Here is a 17,861-nt window from a genome sequence, read left to right as displayed (position 1 = left end):
TAGGAGGTTGGGGAACAAGATGAGGGCAGGTGTGGGGCGCCTGGGTGGCTCAGTCGGTTAAGCGTCTGCCTTCGGCTCAGGTCATGATCCCAGGGTCCTGGGATCGAGCCCCGCATCGGGCTCCCTGCTCAGCGGGGAGCCTGCTTCTCCCTCTCCCTCTGCCTGCCTCTCTGCGTACTTGTTCTCTCTCTCTATCTCTCTGTCAAATAAATAAATAAAATCTTTAAAAAAAAAAAAAGATGAGGGCAGGTGGGGGAATAACCAATTTTTTCAGATTTATTTATTTACTTGAGAGAGAGAGCATGAGCAGGGTGAGGGGCAGAGGGAGAGGGAGAAGCAGACTCCTCTCGGACCAGGGACTCGATCCCATAGGACCCGATCCCAAGATCCTGAGATCATGACCTGAGCCAAAGGCAGACGCTTAACCGACTGAGACACCCAGATGCCCCAAGGTAATAACCAAGTTTTGTTAGCATCCACGATCCCCAAATTCTTACCCCAAGGCTCCCGAGATCAAGAATTTAGGTCTGAGGTGGGCTTCTTTGCTCATACCACAGCATATACTACAGGGCTATAAAATTCTTTTCTTTAAACGTAACATTTTCCATTTTCTTGAATTTATCATTAGGTTTCGAGCATTGCTCTTGAACCAGCTGCGGCAATTGCCTTTCTGACACCTTCCACAAGGTTGGGGAGCTGGGTGAATTACAGTTGTTTCTTCTAGTAAATGAAATACCATTCGCCCTACCTCGGATATAGGCCAACACCAACTTCCTGCATCTCCGCATTACAGATGGTGAAAGCATTGCAGATCACCTGTAAAAACAAGGGGAAGACAATCAGGATTACCAGAGTCACCTAAGAAACTTTGCAGGCAAGAGAACAGAAATGTTCAAAATCAAACGTAGGAGTTTTAATACTTTAATAGTTGCTTTGGAAAGATCCAAGCCAAACAGGGATGCTCTTTCATTTGCAAAAGAAGGTATCTGGGACACACTTTCCTTAAGAACGTCAGGTTAAGTGCAGAAATAGCAACATCCTGTACAAAACCTTAAATCAGCACAGGGGCTGTTAATTTCAATCTAATCCTCTCCTCCAAAGTTACACAGTTCCATTACAACATTAAGTTTCAGAATACAAATAATCTATTTATTGAGCACTAGACTCCTACCACCTTGGATTTTCTTTTCCCCTCAAACTGCCTGCAATTTCCAAATGCCACTGTGTATCCGTGAGGAACAGCAGCCTGTCTTTTATTCCTACAAAGAGGGAAGGACACCCCGAGAGAGTCTGCGATTGGAGCTGACGGACCACAAGGAGCACAGAAAGTCATTCATTCCAGCCATGGCATTTACTAGGGACATGGAAGGGCCTCACCGACTAGATAGCACAGTCCTATACCCTATGGGGAGTGAGCCAAAAGGAATAGAAGATGTGATTACTGTGTTCAAGGGACCTCAAAACCTGTGGAAGGCCACCCATAATCACAAAAAGAGCACTGGACTTAGAATCAGAAAACCTAAGTCCTGGCCACACATTGCTGCCTCAGGCAGGTGCTGGGATGAGCAGTGAAGGAATAAAGCAAAGTTCCTGCCTGCATGAAACTTAAATTCTAGTGTGTGGGGGGGTGCACGTTTGTGTCAGAAGAAAGAGCAAGTGCAAAGGTCCTGGGGTGCAAATGTTCTTAGGTACAGAGTAACAGCAAGAAAGCTGGTATGGGCAAAGCAGGGCAAGGGAGAAGAAGAAAGGTGAAATATGAGATCAGAGTGGTAGTTAGATCATTAGGTGCTTAGAGCTATGTCTAAATTGTTTTCTAAATGAGACAGAAAGCCACTGGGTTGCTTCTGAGCCAAGGCATGAATGGATCGGATTTCTGTTTGGAAAGGATCACTCTGACCGTCGTGTAGAGAATGGGCTATAGAAAGGCAAGGGTGGAAGGGGAGGGAATGAGAAGCTCAGGTGAGATTGGAGGCCTGGATGTCGGTGGCAAAAGTGGGGAAAAGCGAGTGGTGCTGCCAACAGGATTTATGACAGACTATCCAGGGGAATGGAGAGAGTCAAGGATCAGGCTTGAGCATAGACCCAAACGGCTCCATAATGTTGCCATTCATTAACAGGAGCAAGACTGGGAAAGGAGCAGGTTTGGTTGCAGGGAGCTGGGAGCAAGGCCAGGCGCTCTGTTTCAGCCGTGTTAAATTTGAAACGGCCTATTAGACAACCCAGCCAAGACCAAGTATGAGCGGAGCGCCTGGAGTGCAGGGTAGCAGACGGGCTGGAGACGGACGCTTAGGACAAGAAAGAACAAAGCCCATCAAGAAGAAAGCAGAAGAGGCCACCACAGACTTGAGATGAACCAGGGACCACAAATGGATGCTGACTTACTGTTATAGTTTCTGTAAAGGAAAAAAAAAAAAAAAAAAAGAAAACAAGCGACAACGAATGTCTTTAAATCAGGTTTATATGAAAGAACGTAAAGTATGAAAAAGCGCTCAGTCCTTTGAGACTCCTCCACTGCTCTAAAGAGCTCTTCTATGAAATCTAGTGCAACCTATCATGATTTAGCATTTCCTCTAAAAGTCTGATAAAACTGCAGTTTCAAATCAGGAAATAAGTTGGTGTATTTTAAACACACTAGTTAAATTGCTCTAAGGGCATGTGTTTCATATTAAGTCGCAACAGTGTACTGCCTACACATATTTATGTATAAAATGGATGGTGGAAATGCAGGACAAAAGATCCTGTGTTTTCTTTTAGAAACTTTACACATTTTTAAATGGGTATGAATTTGGGGGTGGGGAATAGAAACTTTAACATGTATTTTTAAAGTGTAATCAGGACTTTACCAACATTAAGCCACCAATGAAACACTGGATCTAACCCATCTAATCCGTTAACTTTTTTTTTTTTTAAGATTTTATTTATTTATTTGAGAGAGAGACAGCGAGAGAGGGAACACAAGCAGGGGGAGTGGGAGAGGGAGAAGCAGGCTTCCCGCGGAGCAGGGAGCCCGATGCAGGGCTCGATCCCAGGACCCTGGGATCATGACCTGAGCTGAAGGCAGACACTTAAAGACTGAGCCACCCAGGCGCCCCTCTGTTAACTTTTGAATTAAACCAAAATGTAAACATTTTGTTTCTCCACTGTGAAGCAAAATAAAGGCTTTTCCAGAATTGGTTTATTCTGACAGGATTTTTTAAAAGAAAGAAAAAAGAGCTAACAAGGGGAAATGTCAACTTCCTCCAGGAAACTTTCCTGGATCCCTCAGACCTAGCTGATTTACTCATCTCGTTAGCAGCATTTATCATCCTGGTTCATTATTTACCCATTTACTTGACACCAAACACAACTCCTGTGTAAAATACTCAGAGGGCAGTGATGGTGGTTCCTTGCGTGAAAGACACTAATATAGGTTTTTCTGGGAGATGGATGGTTGTGTGGGTGTGGTCCTCAGTGTCCCCAGGGGGGTACTCTCTAGGACAGGGTCAGAGAAGACACCAGAAGTAAGTCACAGGTATCCTGTAGGTGTGGAAGAGGAGAGACCAGATATGGTTCCATACTCTACCAAGGAGTAAGGAGAAGTTCATCTTCCAACTCTCTTGTCCTTTGGCATCCAATCTGTTGATATCCCTGCTGGATCTCTTTGTCCATTCTCGCTCTCCACTCTGGCTCATCTTTTGTTTCAAGCTCTTTTCCATTAGTCCAATGGATGGGACAACAGGCTTAGGCCTCAGAAGAGACCAAGGGCTTGTTTGATCCTCTGCTTAAAATGCCAGGGGCCTGGGGCGCCCGGGTGGCTCAGTCAGTTAAGTGACCTACTCTTGATTTCAGCTCAGGTCGTGATCTCAGGGTCATGAGATTGAGCCCTGCAATAGGCTCCATGCTGGGTGGGGAGTCTGCTTGGGATTCTCTCTTTCCTTCTCCCTCTGCCTCTTCCCCACATTCCCCACCCCTCAAATAAATGCCAGGGTCCTGATACATGAGGCACAAAATAAATTTGTGCAAAATGAAGGAATGAATGAATGGGCAATAGTCCCCACATCCCTCGCCTTCCCTCCTACTTTTCTGGCATCTTTTCCTTTGTTAACTTTCCTCCCTTCTTTTCCTTTTCCTATTTTCACTGGTACCTCTCTGCTATTCTCATTCTGCCCTACTCCACAATATAGGTAGGATGTTTTAAAGTCCTACTGAGCCAACCAGACAAGCTCCTCTTTCATATTATTCTGAGAGGCGTTGTGTGCCAGGTTTCTTGAGCTAAAACAGTTTAACTTTTGCCTACTCCCACTTTTATTAAAAATACTGGTTTCACTCACTAGTATATCCATATGTGCTCAAGTGAAAATCTGAAAGGAATTTCTCTTTATACCAAGAAATAAAAGAATGGAAATAAAGCCCAGAAATAAAAGTTTAGACACTTTTCAAAGTATTTCTTTGTATAAACAGTTTTCTTAAAAAAGTGCACAGTTTAAACAATTAATGAATGAATACTTCACACAGATGCCTTTAGAAAAGCATATTAATGGGATTATTTCAATTAAAAAAACAAGTTAAAAAATTCTTTCTAAAAATTAAACTGGAGTATTATGGAGTATTACTTTAAAATATTTCCCATAACATAAAATTAAAACATACATTTAAATTATTTTATAATTATCAAATATGGTTATGTGTATTCTTACAATATTTCTTTTGAGGTAATCAAAAGCCTTTATAACACTGTAGCTTTTCTAGATAGTAAAACTCCACTGAGTTGGTACAAGTGATTGTTGAACCTCTCTATTTTGTAAAAAGCAAGTAAGTAAAATTTTAAATATTCTATGAAACATGATAAAAATCCTTAACAAAGTAGGTTTAGAGGGGAAATACCTCAACATAATAAAAGCCATGTATAAAAAACACACAGCTAACATCATACTTAATGGTGAAAACTGAGAGCTTTTCCCATAAGATCAGGAACAAGACAAGGATTTCTACTCTCACCCCTCTTATTTGACATAATACTAGAGGTCCTAGACACAGCAGTCAGACAAGAAAAAGAAACAAAAGGCATCAAAATTGGTAAAGAAGAAATAGAACTTTCACTATTTACAGATGACATAATACTATTTTTAGAAAACCCTAAAGATTTCACCAAAAAACTACCAGAACTGATAAATGAATTCAGAAAGGTTGCAAGATACAAAACCAATATAGAGAAATCCATTACATTTCTATACCCTAGCAAGGAAGAAGGAGAAAGGGAAATTTGGAAAACAATCACGTTTACAATTGCACCAAAAAGAATAAAATGCCTAGGAATAAACTTAACCAAAAAGGTGAAAGACCTGTACTCTGAAAACTATACAACACTGATGAAAGAAACTGAAGACAACACAAACAGAAAGCTATTTCATGCTCATTGACTCGAAGAACAAATATTGTTAAAATGTCCATACTACCCAAAGCAATCTACAGATTTAATGCAATCCTTATCAAACTACCAACAGCATTTTTCAGAGAACTAGAACAAATAATCCTAAAATTTATACGGAACCACAGAAAACCCAAATAACCAAAGCAATCATGAAAAAGAAGACTAAAACTGGGGGCATCACAACCCACAATCCCAGATTTCAAGTTATTCTACAAAGCTGTAGTAATCAAAACAGTACCGCACAGGTGCACAGACACATAGATCAATAGGACAGAATAGAGAGCCCAGAAATAAACCCACAATTATATGGTCAATTAATCTTTATCAAAGGAGGCAAGACTATACACTGGGGAAAACAGTCTCTTCAACAAATGGTGCTGGAAAAACTGAACAGCTACATGCAAAAGAATGAAACTGGATCACTTTCTTACACCATACAAAAATATAAATTCAAAATGGATTACAGATCTAACGTGAGACCTGAAACCACAAAAATCCTAGAAGAGTGCACAGGAAGTAATTTCTGACATTGGCTATAGCAACATTTTTCTAGATATGTCTCCTCAGGCATGAGAAATAAAAGCAACAATAAACTATAGGGACTACATCAAAATAAAAAAAGCTTCTGCACAGCAAAGGAAACAAATAGCAAAACTAAAAGGCAGCCTACAGAATGGGAGAAGATATTTGCAAATGACATATCTGATAAAGAGTTAGTGTCCAAAATATACAAAGAACTGATACAACTCAATACCCCAAAACCAAATAATCCAATTAAAAAATGAGCAGAAAACATGAATAGACATTTCTCCAAAGAAAACATGCAGATGGCCAAGAGACACATGAAAAGATGTTCAACATTAGCTCAACATCAAGGAAATGCAAATGAGATATCACCTCACACCAGTCAGAATGGCTAAAATCAAAAACACAAGAAATAACAGGTGTTGGTGAGGATGTGGAGAAAAAGGAACCCTCAGAGACTGTCTGTGTGAATGCAAACTGGTGCAGCCACTGTGGAAAAGTATGCTCAAAAAAATACGGAGTTTCCTCAAAAAAATTAAAACTACAATTACCACATGATCCAGTAATTCCTCTGCTAGGAATTTACCCATAAAATATGAAAGCACTAATTCAAAAACATACATGCACCCCTATGTTTATTGCAGCATTATTTACAATAACCAAATTATGGAAACAACCCAAGTATTCATCAATTGATGAATGGATAAAGCAGCTTTGGTATGTATTTACAGTGGAATATTACTCAGTCATTAAAAAGAATGAAATCTTGACATTTACAACAACATGGATGGATCTAGAGAAATAATGGTAGGTGACATAAGTCAGTCAGAGAAAGACAGATATCATGTGTTTTCACTCATATGTAGAATTTAAGAAACAAAACAAAGGAACAAAGAAAAAAGAGACAAACCAAAAAAGAAACTCTGAACATAAAGAACAAACTGATGGTTACCAGAGGGGAGGTGGGTGGGGGGATGGGTGAAATAGGTGATGGGGATTAAGGAGTGCACTTGTCATGATGAGTAACGCATACAATTGTTGAATCACTATATTTTACACCTATAACTAATTTAACACTGCATACTAACTCTACTGGAATACACAGATACATAAAATATAGATATCATATATAAATATTCTAGGAACCAAATTTTTACATCATTTGGTTCAGGTTCTACATCCAGAACCTGACATTTGTGTTCTGTGATTAAAAGATCCCCTGTAGCAATCACACCGAAACACAAATATGATTTCAGAGAGTTATTTTATACACATGTTCAAATTTCACATTTCCCTCAAATTTTCTGAACTGGAAGCTTTTTATTGTAGCAGCAGATAAATTAAGGCATATGAAACACAAGGGAAAATCACCTTTTAATGGCAAAGCTGAACTGCTGTAAGAAAACGTGCAACCCATTCTATGCCATAGAGTCCTCTACGCCGTAACAGAAGAAGCCATCCACTCCCCAGCACCCCCTCGCCCTCAATACTCACTTCTACAAAGAAGTCAGTCTGTGTGTGAGTAGCCGTAGCTGGCTTCTAGCCGACCTTGAAGAATGCTTTCAATTTCAAAAGATATAAACTTTAAAACATTTAAACAAAAGGGAACTCAGTTTCTAAACACAAACATCAGGCAGTTTCCTCAAAGACCATCTGCATCTCCTTTATAATTTCTCTATTTAAGGCATAAGAGGAATGTTTAGGACACAAAAATGTGACACACAAGAGTTTATTCATTAGAGAGGCTAAAGGTAAATTTTCAACAGAGAACTTACTGCATTTCATTTTATCAAGGTCTGTGCACAGAAGGAAAGGAAGTAGGGAGAGTTGGCAGATATGAAAACCCAAAGCAAAGGTTTTTGTACAAAATAATTGCCCCCCTCCACCACTACCCCAGCACTATAAATTCTCTAACTTTAGAAGCATGGTAAGGATTTCAGTCAGGGTATATTATTATTCTCCATGCCATATGACATTTTATTAAAGACAACTATTTTTTTTTCAGAATCTTCTCATAAACCTCAAGAGATTTATTTATTTTTTAAAGATTTATTTATTTGAGAGAGATGGGAGGAGAGAGAGAGCATGCAGGGGGAGGGGCAGAGGGAGGGAGAGAGAGAATCTCAGGCAGACTCCCCGCTGAGCACAGAACCCAATGCAGGGCTTGAAGTCACATCCCTGAGATCATGACCTGAGCAGAAACCAAGAGTCAGTGGCTTAACCGACTGAGCCACCCATGAGGCCCTAAACCTCAAGAGATTTAAAATTTTACCCCTGACCCTTTCTATTAGCATGTCAAATATTGAACCATCTCTCATGATTCAACCCAGGCCTTTCCTGATATCCTACTCCCTCCTTTGGTCACTCCTTTACAACCTTTCCCTAGCCGTGAAAATGAAAGGTATATAATCCACCAACCAGAAGAACAACAGGAGGGAACCAGGTTGGGGAAGGAGGTGAGCTTGGGGGTGAAGAGGCAGCAATAATGACAAAAAACACAAATCCCAGAATTCCAGAAGGCTTACAACAATAAGGATGGTTACACATCTTTTCCATTTCAGTCTTTAAAAATCGATCAATAAAACAATTAGTGCAACATAGTCTCCCTTTGCTGGGAAATAGTGGGAGAGCCTCCATGTTTCATTCGTGAGTTGGCTGTGAGCTGGGGTGCCCGGCCCCATCACTGCACTGCTCCACAGCCAGCCTTGTGGAATCTGACCTTTGGAAGTTTTCTAATGTTTCTGTCACAGGCTCTTCTGTTTGCAAACCTAAGGGACCACTGGTTAAAGACAGCAAGCGAGGATGTTGGAAAACAGGTAAGGAGGAACATAAAAATGGTAAGTGTATATGACTCAAGATGCTCCATTATAATGACTTTTATCGGGAAGAAATTCTTCCATACCACCTCAAGATGTCTCTAGTATTTAGAAAATGCTAGAAGGAGAACATATAATTAGTATGTAATCTTACTTTTAGCAGATGGCATGAAAACTATTAAAGTCTCCAGTGTGTTATTTGAAATGCGCTTGCACCTAGCCCCCTAAAACTTTCTCTTACGTCATCACTTAGAAACAACATGAAAATTATAAAATTTAATCTAGCTGGTTTTCTAAAGAGTAGATTATAAGAATGGTAAGCATCAGGTTTTAAAAGCGTGATGCTAATGCCCAAATCAAAAACATTCATTTAAATGTATGTTGATAGATTTTAAAAAATGTTAATTAAATGTTTATAAAAAATATTCATTTAAATGTTGATAATCTAATTTAAAGCAACTTAAACCATGGGTACCACTTGTTAAATGGGAAAGCTAAAAATCTGTCTTTATATTATATGAATATTATTAAAGATTTTACAAATGCACTTTATAATACAAACCAAGTAAAAAATAAAATAATCTAACTTAAGAACCACATCTTTACCACATCCCATATCATAACACACTTGGACATGTGTTCCAGACCCTGTACGTTTGAATACTATCTGTTTCCACAACGGCAATGGTGTCAGTCACGTTTCCAGCTACGGTCACAAAGAGTGCACACTAGACACACCAAATATTCAACAATGATTTGCAAAGGCTAAAATCAATATCAAGGCCAGTATCGTAAGAGAAGGGATAGCAATCCTAAAATTGCACTTCCTGTTCTAGAGCGTTCCCAAGGCAGAACCACCAATTGTTATCAAATGAGGATTCACAAAATGAAGGCCTTTTGGATAACAGGTCTGTCTTCAGAAACCCACCCATATTTTCATTTTTCTAAGGGCTCTCCTCACGGCATAGCCCATTATGTCTTCAACAACTGTCCTTGATAAGAGAAAGCAAAACAGGAATGATAGTCACAAATTTGTCCATTGTTCTTTGTTCTTCCCTTCAGGATATTCCCTGGCACTCCACCTCCTTATATCACTCAGCTGATGAGAAAAGCATTTGCAACAGATGTCTGTCAAGTATGTATAAAAGTGTAAAAGCTCTTAACAGGGTTTCCATCGTGTCATTTTGCTCCCATATCCCGAGGCTCAGAAATACGACGATATTCTTAAATAATTTATTACTGGATATTGTTATAGTTTCCATAGCTCTGCCATAAGCGTGCTTTCTGGGAAACATTTCATGTAGTCCTGCTCCTGTCCAGAAAGTGTATTATCACGACCAGCTCAACTTTCCCCCACAGATAACACTTAAGGATTCTTCTGTTCAGCTTGAGTCTCTACAAATGTTCTCTTACGTGATAATCTAGTTTCATGATTCTCTTTCTAGGTAATTGGAGCAAAAATCTACCCCGAGGCAGTGTGGTCTTCTGCTCTGTAATGTCTCTTGGTTTGAGCTAAAATCCAAAATGTGGTACACTGGGTGCTGGGCATCCCCTGAGGGAGGCTGAACTGGATGCGGCACAGTTTGGCCCAGATCCGCCATGTTTTTCCATCACGTTAATGGAGAAAAGCAAACTACAGAAAAAATGTTCCATGTGGAAGATAAAACCGAACCAACTGCTTCATGCAATCCTCAGTGAAAGATAGATTCCAGGGTGAGCCGAGGTTACTCTCTGTAGAAATTGAGGTGACTATTCTTTCCAGGAGAAATTCTGTCAGGCAAGGGTTTGTCATGCTGATCCTACTTGACACTGACACCTCAGGGAGTGACAATCACACATGATAGCATGAGGAGTGCACACGGTGCATCTACAAGCTGCATGGGCTTGGGGGCCGGGGGCGGTGTTCTAGGGACTAGTAGCTGGGTGGTTTCTGGGAGGCGGTTGTAGGAGACAAGAGGGCACCTCAATGGGTCAATCCTTCCGGGGTTGCCCATGCACACCCAGTCCCTGATGACTGAGAAGGAAAAGAGAAGACAAATCATGGCCTCATTCCCCACCACCCCCTGTTTCTCCAGAGGTAGCTCATAAGTGCCCCTTCCCTGCTTCCTTCCAGCCACTCATGCAGATAGCCAGAGACACAAAACACATCGGTGGGATTTCTACTTGATCATTTGTCCCTCCTGGCACCCCGATGAATACATACATGGTACTCTTCCCAGCCTCTCTCCTGACCAGATTCCTGCACTGGCACCTAGATGAAGCACCAGCATATTGCTCCTGCACCCCTTTAGTGGTGACCTCCGGAGAGTTCCAAGGGAGGTCCCCTCCCTGGGTCAGCATTCATCAGAATATGAAGAGAGGAGGGAATCTGGAAAAATGGATTAAATATATCTTTTTTTTTTTTTAAGATTTTATTTATTTGAGAGAGAGAGCGCGCGAGCAAAAGAGAGCACATGCAGGGGGAGAAGGAGAAGCAGGCTCCCCGCTGAGCAGGGAGCCCGATGATGTGGGGACTTGATCCCAGGACCCGAGATCATGACCTGAGCCGAAGGCAGACACTTGCTTAACCGACTGAGCCACCCAGGCGCCCCTGTATCTTTTCTTTTTTAATGTCCACTACTGAAAGTTAAGTTTAACAAACTCTTCTTAGCGGCGCTCCTGTGGGAGCCTCCCAACTGCCTCGCTGGGGGAGGGAGGCTCTCTGGCTCGTGCTCCCGAATTTGCCCACGAAGCTACTCCCACATCCTGCACTGTAGGAAACAGCCATTTCTTGATATTTGAGTTCCAAGAGGGTAGAAATTCTATTTCATGACTTTCCCCCGCTGGCTCAGACTGGTCTGACACACTGAGCATGCTCAAAAAATGTTTGCTGAGTGAATGTCGGTGGACAGAGTGAGTACATTCGGTACCAGTGACTTTGTTACGTTAGCCTTTGTGACTTCCATATAGCATTGCTAATAAGCCAAGGCAATTGTCATTATGCAAAAACAACAAAAATCTCTTCTTGTCCTTCTCTCTTTCCCTCCTTCCTCTGTCTCCCTGTCTGCATTCCTTCCTACAAGCACTCGCTCAGCGACCTACACGGACCAGGTTCTGGAGCTGCAGGGAGATGTCAGCATGGACCCCGCCCTGCGTGATGCTGAGACCAGCCGAGGACAAGGCGGCACTAGGCAATGAATCACAAACATGGCACGAGTGCCCAGCAGAGGGGTCATGAGCTCAGCGGGAACAGGTCAGGGAAAGGAGGTACCTCAACCTGGACTCACAAGGATCACCCACACTTCTTATTCCTTCTGTGACATCATGGGAAAGTATTAATTATAAATTCTGGAAAATGTTTTCCTGAGATTGAAGAAAGTTGGCATAAGTTTCATACTCACACAGACTACTTTCACTTCTAAAAGTGGAAGGTGGTGACATCTGATAACAGCAGATGTTACAAAAGTCAACACTGGGAAGTAAAAAGAAGCAAGACACGGGGTTTTGCCACGGCATGTGGAACAAAATACATACCCCTGGCATTCCCTGGTTTAAAATAAAAAACCTTACAAACCTCTAAAATGTGTCATGTTCCTAGTCTACCTCACTGCAGGTGGAGGAAGGAAAAAGCAGAGCGATATTTTTATTTTATTTATTTATTTATTTGACAGAAAGAGCGAGCACAAGCAGAGGGAGAGGAAGAAGCAGACTCCCTGCTGAGCAGGGAGTCAGACGCGGGGCTCGATCCCAGGAACCTGGGATCATGACCTGAGCCAAAGGCACCCGCTTACCCGACTGAGCCACCCAGGCGCCCCAAAGCAGAGTGATATTAAAGACAGTCGTGCCTGAAATGCCCTGATGTAATTCTTTCTCTGAAGAGCCAGAAAGGAGATACAGGGAGGGCTGAATGCAGGGGCAGGGGCACTGACGAGGGGCGCTGTCAGGAGGGGGGGTGGCAGGGGTGCTGGGACCCAGCGGCCCTCAGACCTTTCCTCCACCACCTGCTGAGGCCACCTGAACGTCACACCAATGAACCCACTGTTTCCAACCAGGCAAAGCCTCACTGAGGCGCACCCGTCCTGCCTGAGGGAGGAGCACAGGCGCCCCCACGGTGCCCCATCTCAAAGCACTTCTGGTTTGCAGTCTCCCAGGAGCTCCAGCCCTGGGAGCTCTTAGAACAGTGTCTTCATTTTAAGGATGAGGAAAGGAAGGCTAAGGGAAATCAATACACCAGTCTGAGGCTAGATACTCACCTGCTCTCACGCATCAGCAAGATTTAGTTTGTCAAAGTAACCTTCCCAGCAGAAAACTCAGCCCTGAAGGAATTATACATAAGACAGGCTGGGGGGAAGGGGTTAAGTGCCAAGAAAGATCTGGAACAGTGCTGTCCTGTACCCCTGCCCTCAGAAATAGAGGTTTATTCACTCATTCATTAAGGGCCTATTTTATACAACAGGCACAGTCTAGGCACTAGGAAGGAGGGAGGAAAATCCAGTCCTCTCAACCAGTTTGCCTAGTGAAATAAGAAAACTAAAAACACGTCACATTTTTCTCTAATTCTGACAAATTTTAGCCTTTCTCAGCCAAGATAATTTTCCTGACTATTGGCCATATTTCTTTGTAAGTCACCCTGTCAAGAACCAAGTTGCAATAACGCAGGGCGGTACTCGAATCTGTCAGATCAATTCAGAAGCACATGAGTCTGCTGCCTGTCCATGGCCCTGGGAGGCACGCAGGCCTCCCCACACTCTGATCATCGGCAGGAAAGATTGCTGGGGATTACCGAAGACCAGCTGGGAGATGTAAAGGAAAATGGATGGCCTTTGAATTTTCCACTCTCCCACTGTCTGACTGCAGCCAGCCACCATTACCAAATTAGTGCCACAAAGAAAGGGATATTCTCTCCCTGCGGCAGGCCGGGAAGATAAATCAGCTACAAAAGAGCAAATGGCTACAGAAAGAAAGAGCAAATGAAACTCTGACACTCTGTTGTGCGAATGTCACAGTATTTGCAGGTGATCACACACGGAGCTAACAGAGACAGAATTGCAGAGAACCTTCCCCTCCCACTCTGGCCCTCTTCCCATCTCCCCTCAAAGTAAATGTGATGGTTTTCTCTTTCGGGAGCGCCTTTCGCCTTCTCACCTGATCACACTTTTTTTTTTTTTTTAAAGATTTTACTTAATTATTTGACAGAGAGAGAGAGAGAAAGAGCCTGAGCAGGGGGAGGGGCAGGCAGAGGGAGAAGCAGGCTCCCCGCTGTGCAGGGAGCCCGACGTGGGACTCGATCCCAGGATCCTGGGATTATGACCTGAGCTGAAGGCAGACACTGAATCAAATAAGCCACCCAAGTGCCCCCACTTGATCAAATTTAAAAACATCCAGGAATTAGTATTTTTATGTGGGGTGCAATGTGCTAAATTATGTGTCTGCATTTCCATATTATTGGCCAATTAATTTTGATTAATAAGAACCCAGAAATAAAGAACTAGAATTTACCAGAAAGCTGTAAAGCAGAAAAACTGTGAGAATTAAATGAGATAATAATGCATGCAGGCCTGGGAAGGGCTCCTGGCACATAGAGAGCTTTGTAAGTAGTAATGAGGTCGTTATTATTACCAAAATTCATCAACTGTAAGACAAACTCGATGAAGAGTCAGATGCACCATTTTATTGCGATCTACTAAGAAAAAGCATAAGCAAACTACGTCAAGTTAGCTGTTATGAAATGGATTCCAGTTCCAGGAATATAAAATTGTGAAAAAATATACGGTTTGGAATTAATGAAATACCACATCACTGTGTATACCTCCAGGTTTTGGCAGAACGGAAGTCATGCTCTGCATAACTGATGTGTGAGAACAGGACGTTTGCGTCACCTCAGCCACATCAGGCCCTGAGGTTCTGGCCACCCCTCCGTCTCTCAGGGCTTCTCCACCGAACGGACTGGCTTGCTGTCCTCCACTCTTAGCATCACCCAAACTCATGCACCACCACTTCCGGTTCTTTGCAGCATCCTCTGAGTCAGTTCTCATAAAACAGACTATCATAAGTCACTCAAAACCCCAAATACAACCTTGATCTAGAGTTACATTGCTTGTGCCAAGTTAACGGTCTGGCCAAATTTGGCCATACTCTGGAGGTGACTCAATGCACACGGGTTCCCAGCATCTTCTTTCAATACTGATTTAGCAGGGCAATTTCCCTTGGAACGGAGTTTATTTATTTTTTTTTAGAAAGATTTTATTTATTTATTTGACAGAAACACAGCGAGAGAGGGAACACAAGCAGGGGGAGTGGGAGAGGGAGAAGCAGGCTTCCCGCGGAGCAGGGAGCCCGATGCGGGGCTCGATCCCAGGACCCTGGGATCATGACCTGAGCCGAAGGCAGACACTTAACGACTGAGCCCCCCGGGCGCCCCAGAACGGAGTTTAAATCAGTTGCTTTAAAACCCAAGTTCACATTTCTTTTCCCGCCTACCACACAGCTCTCTCTAAATAACCAAAGGAAAGCACTTTGGAGGACAATTTGGGTAGAGAAGCAGCAGATGGATTTCAAAGCCATTCTGACAGACCGTACAGACAGGTCCTGAATGTTCTGGAATCTGAGCTGGCTATTTTTCACTGACAGCACTGACCTTCAAGACCATTAACATGTACAGGAACTGAAGAAAGATACATAAAGACATATACAGAAACCATATAGGAACTAAACCAAAATGGGGCACAGGGTTTCTGCATCCCACTTATTACCTGCAATGCCAAGGAGTGGGTGGGTACTCCCCTAAAACACCAGCCAGGGTCCTTGGTGGCCAAGAGCCCGCTGCATTCCTTGACTATACAAAGATCTGACAGTGAACTGTCCACTCAGTGGTCATTTTCCCATGATGCAAAAAACACTTTTTTCATGATGATAGATAAATCATAACTATTAAAAGTCAGAAGGGGGCACCTGGGTAGCTCAGTTGGTTAAGCGTCCGACTCTAGGTTTCAGCTCAGGTCATGATCCCAGGGTCGTGAGATCAAGCTCCACATCAGGCTCTCATACTCGGCAGGGAGTCTGCTTCTCTCCCTCTGCCCCTCCCTCTGCTAGTGCTCTCTCTCTCTCTAAAATGGATAAATATCTTTAACTAAATAAATGTCAGATTATGCTGCTTGTGGTCTGGCCATTAAAACCCCCCACTTCTCTACACTGTCCTTTATAACAATTACTCTCAGAATTGCCCCTTGAAGAAGACACTCAAACTTCTTAATTTGTGAGATTCAACAGTTCTCCTGCGGCTCACTATCACAATAAAAGAATCGGGTTTTCCTTTTCCTGGGTAATATGCAGATTTAATTAGTTACTTTAAATAAAAAAAAATAAAATTCCAAATGATTCTTTCTTTCCCTCCAGCCTTATTTTGCACATGCTCCTCATTTTCCCCCAACATCTAAATGCAAAACACAACATATTCGCTGAAGGAATCAGGGTTTGATAATTACAGCAAGCATAACTGAATTTGCATATGTGAGGTTTCCAACTTTGAATTCAGAGACAATGAATGGCCTAACAGCCCAAACAAGAATTAATCTGCTGTTTCTGAAAAAAAATTTAGTAAATTATCAATGGTGGTTAAAGAAATGTTGGTTTTAAAGAAAATAACAGAAATACTCCTAAGTGAAGATGATTATGGTAAAGCTTATTTGGAGGAGAAAAAATATAAATCAAAGCATTATCTGTAAAAGGTAAGCCCAAAGAGCTGAAATGCAAGGATCGCTTTGGGAAATAGGGAAAAATGAAACTGAAGGAAACAAGGCATGAAAAGAAGGGAGGATTAAGAGAACAATGAATGAGTCGACAACAAAAAAGTTACAGACTCCCAGGAAAGAGAATTCCTGATGGTCAGTATCTATTTGGATTGTCATGATGAAAAAGAGAAGATCGACAAGAATTGAAAAAAAAAAAAAAAAAAGGTAAACTCATGATTTTATATGGCTGCCTCCTAATCTAATTCAGCCCGTAAATCAGAAAGCTGATTTTCCGGAGCAAATGAAAGCAGCAGCAGGTTATTGGTAAACGGGGAGAATACTGGATGATGGGCATCGTTGTTAACCAGTGCTCTAATCAAATTAATTTGAGAAGACTGTGATACTCGCCTCTCAGAGTCTCCTGTGAAAGACTAAGGAAAGGTAACCCCCCTGCTCCCAGCATGGCTGGCATTCTATGCAAAAGAAACACTGAAAGTCAACATATGCCAACAATATGTTTTGTAGGCTAGTGTAGACGCTCCAGGTTCTTGCTAAGCTAAAGTAGATATTGCCCTGGGTACACACTGCAGCAGAGAGTCATAAAAACACCTCCTAAAACGATGAGCCTCAACTCCCCAAGGAGTATATGCCTCCTCAAGGGCATATACAGTGTCCTGTCCCAAGAGAAGTTGGCCGCCCTTCCTTATTCAGGGGGTAGTGCAAATCTACTCGAGGTGAAGTCTAAGTATCTTTAGTTTTAGGAAGGCACTAGATTCCAAACAGAAAGGTAGTCATCAGCTAGAGTAGGCAGCAATTAGAGGCTGAACAGGAGGCTCTAAGAATCTAAAACAAAGGAACTTGATAGGCATGTAATCATGAAATCCCCAAAATATCCCAGAAAGTGATAAAAATAAATACCTTTGGGTAAAAGTGTTGATATGTCCCCAAAGAGGAATTCAAGATAGCTAGACCTCTTTGGTCATAATATCAACTATTATCTGTGTATTCAGGAGAAAGAAATAAGGCAAGATGATACTCTTTTTTTTCTTCCATACTTAAATTTATTTATTACATTGGGAAACATGTCTGCACGTTGATCTACTGGACTCCAGCTATACAAAATCTTTAAATTAACTAAAAATATTTTTCAGGCTGTTACTCTGAAGAGAGGAGGTAGGGAAAAGCACATCTCAAGGTAACTAGCTTATATGTAGCATTCAAATTAACAAACAGCAACAATAAGAAAAATTGGTTATACTTTCCAAAGTGCATCCTGTGATTAGTCTGCTGCCTGTTCTTCAACCACAGTATTATATATCACAAATGAAACCCAGAAGTTTAACACCATGTGAGATTAAAATGTGTTTAGGGGGCGCCTGGGTGGCTCAGTCAGTTAAGTGT

The 17,861-nt window shown here is 42.0% G+C and overlaps 1 protein-coding gene across 3 annotated transcripts in view; it reads right to left on the bottom strand.

Moving 5' to 3' along the window:
• The window catches only part of SMYD3 (SET and MYND domain containing 3), a 689,934-nt gene that overhangs the window by 152,432 nt on the left and 519,641 nt on the right, over positions 1–17,861 (bottom strand). For all 3 annotated transcript variants that reach the window (XM_032389456.1, XM_032389458.1, XM_032389457.1), the window contains exon 6: positions 749–816. In XM_032389456.1, the coding sequence (XP_032245347.1) occupies positions 749–816 (68 nt within the window). The remainder of the gene's footprint in view (positions 1–748; positions 817–17,861) is intronic.

This window comes from Phoca vitulina, unplaced genomic scaffold (genome assembly GCF_004348235.1).
Source record: "Phoca vitulina isolate PV1807 unplaced genomic scaffold, GSC_HSeal_1.0 scaffold54, whole genome shotgun sequence".
Taxonomy (NCBI): Eukaryota; Metazoa; Chordata; class Mammalia; order Carnivora; family Phocidae; genus Phoca; species Phoca vitulina.
Note: the sequence above shows the minus strand (reverse complement) of the source record. Positions and strands in the feature narration are given on the sequence as shown.